Source organism: Pararge aegeria, chromosome 15 (genome assembly GCF_905163445.1).
Source record: "Pararge aegeria chromosome 15, ilParAegt1.1, whole genome shotgun sequence".
NCBI classification, from domain to species: domain Eukaryota; kingdom Metazoa; phylum Arthropoda; class Insecta; order Lepidoptera; family Nymphalidae; genus Pararge; species Pararge aegeria.
The window spans coordinates 1,999,273-2,011,235 of record NC_053194.1 but is presented as its reverse complement, the minus strand read 5'-3'; the positions used below and the strand labels follow the sequence as shown (position 1 = coordinate 2,011,235).

General features: G+C 35.9%; 1 protein-coding gene across 2 annotated transcripts in view; it reads right to left on the bottom strand.

Moving 5' to 3' along the window:
- Positions 1 to 656: 656 nt before the first annotated feature.
- LOC120629736 (blood vessel epicardial substance-like) overlaps positions 657 to 11,963 on the bottom strand; it is a 78,594-nt gene continuing 67,287 nt past the window's right edge. The window contains exons 5-6 of one of the 2 annotated variants that reach the window (XM_039898739.1): positions 9,596 to 9,731; positions 657 to 886 (exon numbers count right to left, since the gene is read on the bottom strand). In XM_039898739.1, coding sequence (XP_039754673.1) covers positions 822 to 886; positions 9,596 to 9,731 — 201 coding nt within the window. In that variant the 3' untranslated portion in view covers positions 657 to 821. Of the gene's footprint in view, positions 887 to 5,943; positions 7,473 to 9,595; positions 9,732 to 11,963 lie in introns of those variants that run through there. The other variant, XM_039898740.1, reaches the window with a different exon arrangement.

Below are 11,963 nucleotides of genomic sequence, written 5' to 3'. Positions count from 1 at the left end.
ATGATAGACTAGTAAAATACACAGTTCGAGATCAAAGTTAAATATATATAGACTAAACGTTCATAAAGAGCATAATAATTGTACCCTAAGTATAACATTTGTGTGCTCCTAATTCAATGTCGGTATCGACTATTCTGTAACGTTACAGTAAAATTGAACTTATACACCTTGATTTAAAGCTCAAATTCATCCAGACTTAAAGCGCTCGTGGCTACATAAAAACAGGTTTACATAATTTGCGACTCTAAAACATACGGAATGTAGTCCATTTTGCTTAGACGTTACAGAGTTTCGATACGTGAAAGTGTTCAAACGTTTGCGAGCATTCAAACCTTATACGAAGCGTACAAGTTAACATATCAATTTTACCGCAACGAAACTTAGCCAATGGATACGTACGGCTTTTCCATATTAAACAATATCAAACACTCATACTCAATGGAATTTAAAGTTTACTCCTCAACAATACAGTCTAATTCTCCTCAGTACGGTTAAATCTTTCGAATGCACCTTATGTCAAGGACATAAGGTATAGTTTGCACTAGCGGTCACGTACCACTGATAGATCACAATAACCGGTTTACATATCAAAGTTACGGCAACGAAACTTAGCCAATGGATACCGCGTTTCCATATTAAATGATACTCTCAACCACTCAAACTCAATCGAATTTAATGTTTACTCATCCAACAATAAAGTTCAATTCACCTCGTCACGGGTAAATCTTCAGTTCGAATGGACCTTATGCGCGCGACATAAGGTATAGTTTGCACTAGCGGTCGCGTTTCCTCGGTCGCACCGCTAAATGCAGTGCTTGCCCTCAAACTGGTGTTTCGTGGTCTGTCTCGTCGATGCGTCCTAAACGCCAGGCGTTCGGGTCTGTTGCTAGAAATAAGAAAAAAGAGATTAAACTTTGGTACAAACGTTTTTAGTAGCAGTAGAGTAGAGTAGAGTTCTTAGTAGAGAGTAGGGAAGTACTACCCGCCATGCTTATTTCTGCCGCAAAAAGCATTACGTTGTTCCAGTCTAAAGGGCTTGATTGTCAGTATAGTTTCAGCAAAATAAGGCTTAGCACCTACGCCTCGCATGATATGACCTTGATGGACACAGGTCGGCACTTTGCATTACGTTTTCCTTACATGCCATGCGAAGTGTTTCTCTGTTCATGAGCGATTGTTTTCCACTTTCTGGAGGAGGTGAAAAACTATCTCCTTGAATCGGATACTAGTTGTCCCTCGCGACTGCGTCCGCAAATAAGACAATCCTAAAAGATATACTGTCGCGGATTTTTTTTTCGAACTTTTAAAGGGGAATAACTTTGCCATAGACGATTTAACTTTAACCGTTTACGTAGCGCACGCAGCGGAGGCTCCCAAAAGGAAAAAAAAAACCCGAGTTTCAAATATTATTCATCGGTGCTATGGTGCTCCTATTGGTCTTAGCGTGATGACATATATATAGATGCCTTTCTTGATAAATGGGCTATCCAAAACTTAAAGAATTCTTCAAATCGGACTAGTAGTTCCTGAGATCATCGCTTTCAAATAAACAAACAAACTCTTTAGCTTTATATATTAGTATAAGATAAGAGGAAGGATTTAAAGCAATTGTATGATATACAATGATCATTTAGCTCAATTTGCTATAATCCACAACAGTAAGGCAAATCTGTAGTGAACTCTTATTGCTTAGCTGACATTGTAAAGTCAACATCTCCTGAGATAACACCGGTGTTGGAGCGAATTGTGCCTAGAGAGTGCATTTTGGAAGATCTGTATTATGAGGTGTATATATATTGAAGAAGTGATACGAGAAAATTTGCACCGTGACGTTTTGCCGGGTTGTAGCAACTAAGCTTAACGTTAATTCTTCTTTACTAAGTTTTGTAAACCTCATACATTAAAAAAATAAAACGTTTTATGCCAATGAAGGGGTGAAATGATTGCCGGGTTTAAGCCAAGCCAGTTTTGATAAGCCCCCCATTATGCCCCCTTTATACCACTAGAGGTAAGCCGTTAGGTTTAAACAGTTTCACTTCATGAGAAATTAAAACTAACATAAAGAAGTGGTAATACAGTTACTAGTTAGTGTGATACAAAACTAGCATCTTAAACTAATAACAGCTTGTTTTTGCGTTTAAATTGTAACAATGTGCAGCAAAGTTAAACTGTAACGTCCCGTTTTCCGTTTAAGTTGTCTACAATTGACATTGAAGTCTCACTGACGTTAAAAACACGCTGTCACTGTACCAATGCGTTCCGTTTCGCGCAAACACAGCTCTTAGTAGTAAAATTAAAAGATGGCGCGTTTAAAACACAGAAAAGTCATAGTCATAGCGCTGTCAATGTATCAACGCGTTCCGTTTTGCGCAAACACAGCTTTTAGTAGGAAAATTAAAAGATGGCGCGTTTAAAACACAGAAAAGTCACAGTCATAACGCTGTTACTGTATCAATGCGTTCCGTTTCGCGCAAACACAGCTTTAAGTAGAAAAATGAAAAGGTATCGCGTTTATAAGAAATGAACCAATTCTTTTTTAGCTTGTTTTTAAATGATTATAAAGATTTGCAACAATCTCTTTAGAATCTGGGGTAGGCCCCTGACTGCAATATCACTTGTGGTAAGTTATTATTAGCGCGCTTTTTGAAAACTTGCGATTTTAGACATCAGCTAACCTGATAAGACTTGGGCCACACACCTAATTGATACCGACGTGGCGACGTACCGGTACGATAAATAGCTTGGCGGCGCGTCTTTATTGATAGCGTGCTGAACCATTCAGCACACTTACTCAATTTACGCGAGATCTAAAAACGCTATATTTTTTTAAATAATAAGGAAGCAAATCTGTTTACCATTGAACTTTTCAAGGCAGGGCAATGCACAAACAGGGTAAAAAAAATATGTGTATCCTATCACTTTTGACGTAAAACATTATCTTTGTTTCTTATACAGGGTAAAATTAAAAATACTAGAAAGTAAACATTTATATATATACTATATACTAAATAATTTATGCACACATCGCCATCTAGCCCCAAAGTAAGCGTAGCTTGTGTAATGGGTACTGAGATGACTGATGAATATTTTTATGAACAGTATACATAAATACTTATAATATACATATAAACACCCAGACACTGAAAAAACATACATGCTTATCACGCAAACATTTTCAAGTTGTGGGAATCGAACCCACGGCCTTGGACTCAGAAAGCAGGGTCGCTGCAAACTGCCCCAATCGGCCGTCACATTGTCATTTTACTAATACGAAACAAAAAATATTAAAAAAATGTGTCCCAGTGCAGTGGTGTGCAAACTATTTAAGTATGCTGAAATAAAATAAAGATTCCGACAAGTAACCCCTCTTTTTATGAAGTAAGTTAATACATAATACCACTCCAATATGGATTAGGAAAATCTTTTATTGTAGGCCGTGTTTTGTGTATGTGTGGACTTGTGGAGTGCACACCACTTGTGTAGCGACACGTTAGACGTTCCGGAAATTAAATAAAGATTCCGACAAGTTGAGTACCTCCTCCTTTTTTGAAGTAAGTTAACACATAATACCACTTCAATATGGATTAGGAAAATCTTTTATTGTAGGCCGTGTTTTGTGTATGTGTGGAGTGCACACCACTTGTATAGCGACACGTTAGTCGTTCAACTTGCTTTTTGTAAAAAAAAAAAAGGTGACTTTTTATTATAGATTTCCTGTTTGTGCACTCAAGAATAGTGCAATAAAGAACTTCACAATTAATAAGAAAAGAAATAAAAAATAAGTTGAAAAGAAAACAAAGTTAAAAATTTACCTGAAATTTGTCGGTCGTCCAAACATGCTTTGGGATTGGAATTTCAGGGGTGAGGGACCATTAAGGATTTTATTAATAATCAATAAGATAATTATTATACTTATTATTCGAGTTATAAAGCTTCACCTAAACCTTACCTAACCTTAATAACTATACTTGAAGTGAAGGTAACAAGATATTTAAAGCATTGTGGTGTACGGTCAAGATATTCAATACTTGTTCAGTCATTTAGTGTTCGGAAATTAAACTTTACTCAGTAAATAACGCACAAAGTAAAAATTTGGTAAATAATGCACATTTCAGAAGTTTTTTATTTTTACTAGCGTACCCAGCCCGCTTCGCCGGGCTAGGTTTTGCTTTATTTTATTTAAACAATAAACTTACATTTTTAATAAAAGCTGTATTTGACAGTTTCACAGTTCAAAAATAGGAGTGCTCCGATCGTCACCAAACTTTACAGGATTACTCGCCAGGTCAATCCGGAGATTCCCTGAAAGTTTCATTGAAATCGGTCCAGCCGTTTCGGAGCCTATGCGGAACATACCCACACATCTCTTTTATATTTATAAAGATAGATAGAAGATATGTTTATATTTAAGTATTGAGATATGTATTTTATGGGTATATGTATATATGCACCACCTAACTATTTTTTGTAACTGTTTTTTATCTTTGCCATTGGTTATATATGTCGCTTCATTATACATACGTGCAAGCGAGAAAGCATTACGTTAATAAGAGTGCCTTAGAGAGAGAGACAAATCGCGATTTACATACCCGCCGCACGCGCCAAACAGCACAGTTTAATCAGCATCACAGGTATTTTAAAATGCATATTATTTTCTTAAAAACAGTCATAAAAATTAAAAAATCACACGTAATATGTTTGTCTCTCTTGCACGCCTACTGTATTCACTTATCTCTATGATTACACAAATGTATTTATGACTTATGGACATATTTTATTGTGCAACTATTTGTAAGCGTTACGTACTTTATGTAAGGAAATTTATCTAAAATGTATTATTATAAAGTATACTAAAAGTAAATAACATAAAAAAAAATTGGATTGTAACATTGGATTGTAAATTAAAACAAAAAGCAAGTTGAAATTCTTATGACGACGATAGACGTAATGCTATGTGCGTTTTGGATACTGACTACACTTAATTGACTTCAGCGAGTTACACCGATTAGCACCATTAACGACTGGCCCTGATTTGGGCGACACAATCCCAAATGATGTTAATATAATTAAGTGCTTTTTCTTTTAACTTAGTAAGAAAAGGACATAATGCTATACTACAGTTAATGTCAGGGGTCTCACTAGCATGTGTTCAAGCAGTATTTTTTAATTATTTTAGGAACAGCATAGTATGCCTTTAAACTGTCATTTTAAAGTAATACTGCTTTTAAGCGATCGTAGTTAGCCTCCTGGATGCGTTGAAGTCAGGAAACATAATCATAAAATACATACAGTATTTTAATGAGTTAATAAAAGTGTTCGTTTGACAACGTAATAACAATTGTTGGCCAATGAGACACGATGAAATCGATTTGATTTGACTCAACATACTTCATGTTTTTAATAGATCGAAAACATTCTGTCCTCTTCTTACCTAAGTAAGAAGAATTTAAGTAAATTTATGGCTAAATTTGGTGTAAATCGAAAATGAGAACATTACCTTGTTAAAATTACATTGAAAAACAAAATAACAAAAGCTGAGAGTATTTAGTTTGGTTTTGGTTCGCCCCAAATCTAGGCCAATTAGACAATGACTAAGCCAAGCATGTTTATCTCGACCCATTTTATATAAATTTTATACATACACTTATAACCCTAAGTATATAGAAAATAGCACATAAAAGACTAGTTATGACCGACATTTAAACACATGCAATTTATTGATTCAGACTTTTTCTTTTGTTCAAGCAAAAGAAAAACTCTGGTTCGAACCCTTCGTTATATTATTTTACGTAAAAAATACTATTTTAGCATTACATCATTACGTAAAAAATACTATTAAAGCACAATATAATTACGTGAAAATAATACTTATATTAATACAAAAATGTGTGCATTTTAAAATTGTACTTATTACTTAGCTGTTATTATGAAAAAAATATATTTTAAAAAATCCTATTTAATATTTATTAATTAGAAAAATACTGATGTATTATACGTTATCGTAGGCGAATGATATTATAGGTATTTACTAACATTAATGTATTATAAAAATATGACACAATACTCTGTGAGATTCGTCGTAATGAAAACTGATAAACCGCTTAAAACTCACGGAAACTTTCGTTAAGAGTTCGCTTTACTATTTTCCGGGTTCCTGGTCATGACCTCGTTAGGGGGGCATGGCGCTTTTTATAGAGTCTGACCCCTGAGATTTAGCAGTTTTACATATTTTCATTACCTTGCGTATTAGTGTTTTAGTAACATAATATGAGTATTCGTAACACATAAAACATATATATGTGGATGGGGAGGGAAAATTAAATAGATCACGAGGCAAAATTGAGCAAAAACTATATTCACTTAAAATACGCTAAAAACTATCAGATACATTTCGAGATTTTTAAAACTTACATATACGTTTGTATATAGTTTTACTTCGTGATCGAAAATTTACGAAAAAAGGGGACGGAATAAGGTGTTATATAAAAGATAATGATAATCGTTTATTACTATAGATTATCGTAGGAGCTGCCATTGCAATTACTCATTTTGAAAACCCAGCTGTTTTCTGATTACATATATGGGTATGATTGATATACTCTTTATCGAATTCTTTAAAGTAATGTAAACCGAATCTTACTTTGAATATTATAAAATGTATATAAAAATATTTAAAGCATAATACAGTTAATAGGATCGATCGATAATAGACTGTTGTGATAACACCCTCACTTGTGCACTATGCACTGTAAGCATTTTATCTTGTGTCAAAGGTACTTTTTTTTTGTTAATTTTCAAAGTATCGTTTAAAAACCGTATAAAAAACTTGAAATTGCATCGGGCGCCTACACTATCACCAGTGGCTGTTGAAAGTTGAAACTCTATTTAACGATCCCAGAGACTTAGGTCACATGTTTAAATTAGCAATCTCGCTACAATGATACACAATCAGGTAATTTCGAGACATTTGTAAAACCCTTAGCTTTACAAATGTGGCATAACGTCGGAATAGAAACTGTACTATTTCACGCACAAACGCTGCTTAATTAAATATTGCGACGATCTGCAACATTTCTTTGATTTATATGGTATCGGAACAGCGCCATCTAACGACAATACTGTTTCCCAGAATTGTAAGTAGATGGCGCTCATAATAGGCAGAAATTGAACTTGGCACCCACGTATCGGAACGTATGAGATATTGTATAATGTTTACCATATTGTATGTTATTTCTATTAACCTTAAGTCTTCTTTTAATACTATACAGATCGAATAGAGGTTTAACTTTTATTGCGATTTGAAATAATTGCACGTGAATATAAAGCGAAATAAACGGTACATAGCAAAAACAATGTGGGGTATGATGGGAATGTTTGAGGGGTAAAAAGGGGGGTAAAAATGGAGGGAAAGGGGGCTTCCGTCGCTCAGCAGGCGTGGGATGGCGTCGGACGCAGCAACGGCGCGTGTTCGCCTGCACCATACACACGTTACGACAACAAGCACAGATTTACAACAAATAAACGGCCCATCTACAATCATCATCATTACCGCCCACTGCTGGGCATAGGCCTCCTCTCTCATAGGAGAAAGGGATTTAGTGCATTGACTCACCATGCTGCTCAAATGCGGGTTGGTGGGCTTTAATTTTTTTTAAATAAATTTTGCAAACACCAACTTATTACTCCGGGCTTGTACTGAGAATTTTGAAAATTAATTTTAACAGTTCAATTTTTAAATATTAAATATAACGCGTATAAGTAATGATCGATTTATTCATGCAACATTTCGTTAAAACAAAAGCGTTATTAATTACGAATTGATGCCATAAAATGATATATTTTGAATTGGAAAAGATCAATACAAGACAAATATCAATAATATGCTTTTTAACTTAAAACAATTGTAGAGGTTTGAATATACTAATTGGAAATGATGTAAAATTATCAAAATCATGAATGCGAAACTAACTACATCAAAGTTTACCTTTAATTTATTTACAATATATAAATGTTTTCGCCAAGGCAACATGCTTTCTAAAATATATTCAAAGCCTCAACGTATAAAGCGATAATTACAGTATAACAAGAGCAAATCTATTACAAACTTTCCTATATCAACATTTTAACGCCACATTGATAGTCTCGCCAAGCTTCAAAAGCCTGACCAAAGGCATTCATACAATTTACATGAGAGTTTCATTCAATTCAATTCAATATATGAATGAGATATTCCTGAGCACCGCATCATGGAATGTATGAATTCGGCCGGTCTTTCGTATACGTCATCCCGACACAATAGGAAGATACGTTTCTCTCTGAGATTCCATGTGACGATGACTGATTGGTTGACACTATTTATTAATAATACAATTAATTCAGCCAATAACAAACAATGTATGGTTGTTCATGAAATCCCTAAGACTATGGGCTTAATAATATTTTTTATCAGGAAATTGTTTCTGTAAATCCATTAATACATATTAAAATGGTACAGACCGTTCAGTACACAATCTTTTTGTTTTACTACAACCCGCATAAACGACGGGTTGTTATAAGTTTGACGTTTGTGTGTGTGTGTGGTATCGTATTTCCCGAACGGGTGAACCGATTTTGATTTACTTAGTTTTTTTTTGTTTGAAAGGCGAATTAGTCTGATGAAAATCGGTCTAAGATGGCCGCCTACACAAAATGGCGGATTATGGATTTTTTACAGCTCCCTCAATTATGGTTATCAAATGAAAGGGCTTGACTCGTAGAATACTATAAACTATGACAAATTTCATATCCAAGATGGCCGCCACCACAAAATGGCGTATTAGATTATACAATCAATCTGACATCAGATCAAGCTGTGACCTCGATCGTGTAATGGTTTGATAGTTGATAGTTTTGGAGCAGAAATATATACTTAGCTAATTTTTATTACATTTTATTGTAAATTTTATAGTTTATTTCCATCCATATTTTTTGTAGTTTATTTTTTTGGTAATAACTATCGAAATTCTATAATATGCACTACAGCATGCATGCAAATTCGATATTGGAAAAAAGCAAGCGTTTCTTTGCTGAATTCCATATTATACAATGAAAATTAAGCTTAATTTGTTAAAATACGCGAAATTTAAGATCTACTTTACTATAAATATGTATCAATCCATTACAGGCTACCTGTCTCCTCCCACAATGAGAAGAGGTTAAAGCCGTAGTCCACAACGCTGGCCCAGTGCGGATTGGTGGACTCCACACACCATTGAGAACATTATGGAGAACTCTCAGGCCTGCAGATTTCCTCATGGTATTGTCCTTCATCGTTGAAGCAAGTGGTAAGTTTTAATTGCTTCAAAAACACACATATCGAAAAGTTGGAAGTGCGTGCTGGGATTCGAACTCGGCCCCCCGAAAGTGAAGTCGAAGTCCTACCCACTGGGCTACATAAACATATTCGGATTCGGACTACGTCAATCGAAACCCCGCGGTCGCCTACAAAATCGGTACTGAGTGACCACTCAAGGTCATGGGCATTATCTCAAGTCTTAATGGTCGAAGGTCTACTGGTCGCGGACGTATCTACTATAGCTCATGGTTTACTCCGTACCTTGCAGCTGTCGGTTGAGCAGCGCCGTGATCCCGGGCCCATCACCGGCCTTCTTCACAACCAGCATCGGCTTGTCCTCCCCCTCTTCGTAATTGTTAGGGAGGTGGCCGTTGCTGACAGACATCGTTTCGCTCACCTGAAATAGCAATCGTAATCTATATATATCTATATATATAAAAGAGAAAGTGTGTTTTGAGCCTATACGGAACATACCCATGTTCCGTATAGGCTCCAAAACGGCTGGACCGATTTCAATGAAACTTTCAGGGAATCTCCGGATTGACCTGGTGAGTAACCCTTACAGAGTTTGGTGACGATGGAAGCAGTCCTATTTTTGAACTGTCAAACTGTCAAATACAGCTTTTATTTACTATGATGATATTCTATTGTTGGGTGTACATGGGTGTAGATAATGATCTTCACCCGCTCGAGAAGAGAATAGAAGAGAATGAAGACGGAGAGAAATAAATGATTGAATATATTATGAGACGTAAATTAAAAATTTAATGATGTAAGTTTATTGTTTAAATAAAATAAAGCAAAATCCATCCCGGCGAAGCGGGCTAGGTACGCTAGTAAGTCATAAAATGTCGTTTATTGCTTATATCTATCTATCTATTTACAAGTGGGACACGCTTCGGCGGTTACACTTCTCTGATATATAGATAAGGTAAGATTTTTATTTTAATGATATGCTGTGAAAGGCATTTTCGGCTTGCCAGATTCTTTTCGGTAGAATCTGCCTTCTGAACCGGTTTTAGTCACTACAGACATACTTGGCGTTTCAAAGTGCCTTTGTTAGGTGACTAGATAATCTACCATAGAAGCAGAGAGCATGCGTTATAATAAATATCTCTTTTGAATTTTCCCAGACTATTCAGAAATACAAGTCACAAAATAGTTAATACTTGATAGCAATGAGGAAATAAACACAATGTTTTAAATTTTGCTCAATAATGTATGGACAATGAGTATACAAGCATTACGTTACTGTGGCAGGTAGACTCTGTGGTAGCAAGCAAGCCGCGGCGGCCGATAGAATGACATTATGATGACATTTTATTTTTTGCTCTATGTGTACCTACGCGCCGAAATAACACGTGCACGTTCCGTAACATACTCGTACATCGTGATCCGATCGTGTCTTCGTACACGATCAAAATTCAACTGATAGCACCTTTCAAATGTAGTATCGCTAAGCCTTAAATGAGAGAGGTCTGCTGTACGCTGAGGAGTTCTGTCCTCTATCTCCAACCACAGTTTGGGCAAAATAAACACATATTAAAACCTCTATAGTACAAAAATAAATATTTAAATCGGTTATAATTTGTCGGAGTTATGGTGTAAAATCGTCAAACACTAATCCCCTCTCCCAAAGCAACCGAGCTTAATGTCGGGATAAAAAGTATCCTATATTACTTCTAACACTTCCAAGACTATGTGTACAAAGTTTCATGACGATCGGTTAAGTAGTTTTTGCTTGAAAGCGTAACAAACAAACTTACAATATTAGTAGGGATTATTATTATACCCTAGCTTTCTTAACTCCTAAACCTAAGTTTTTCAATTCTTCGATAAACAAACTTTTTTTCTCGGCCGATTGGCGCAGTCGGCAGTTACCCTGGTTTCTGTGCCCAAGTCTTTGGGTTCACCGTTAGAACACGTGACATTTAACTTGCTTAACTTTAAAAAAAACGCATATAACACCGAAAAGTCAGTTATGCTTGCGTGGTGTTTGCTTGCCGGGGGTCAAACTCGGTAACCGCGAAAATAAAGCCGAAGTCTTACCCACTTACAAGTTCTGAATATTCAAAATTACATAATCGCAACTCAGTTTATGAATATGTAAATTGTAAATCATTGGACAATACATAGTGTAACTCGTGACCGGCAAGCACGCGATCTGTGCGCGCGTCGAATTGTAAGCCGCCCGCGTTCCGTATGTGGGCCGCGATAGCGATTAACAATTACCCAATTGCGAATACAATTACAATTTTAATTGATCGATATTAACAGATAACGAAAGTGAAATGGTGGGAAGTGCTGTTGCCCGCGATTTTGCTGTCTTTTATGAAAACTAAGCTAAATTTCGACGGCCGATTGGTGCAGTGGGCAGCGACCCTGCTTTCCGAGTCCAAGGACGTGGGGTCGATTCTCACAACTGGAAAATGTTTGTGTGATGAACATGAATGTATTTCAGTGTCTGGGTGTGTATATGTATAATTTAAGTCTTTATGTATTACTGACTGTCTTATATTATAAAAGAATGCAAGCGGTATGAAGTGACTAATCGAGAAACACAACTGTTCGAGAAACACTACTAAAGTGGAGTGGTTTATGATTATTCGATGTTAGTCGTGTACGAGGT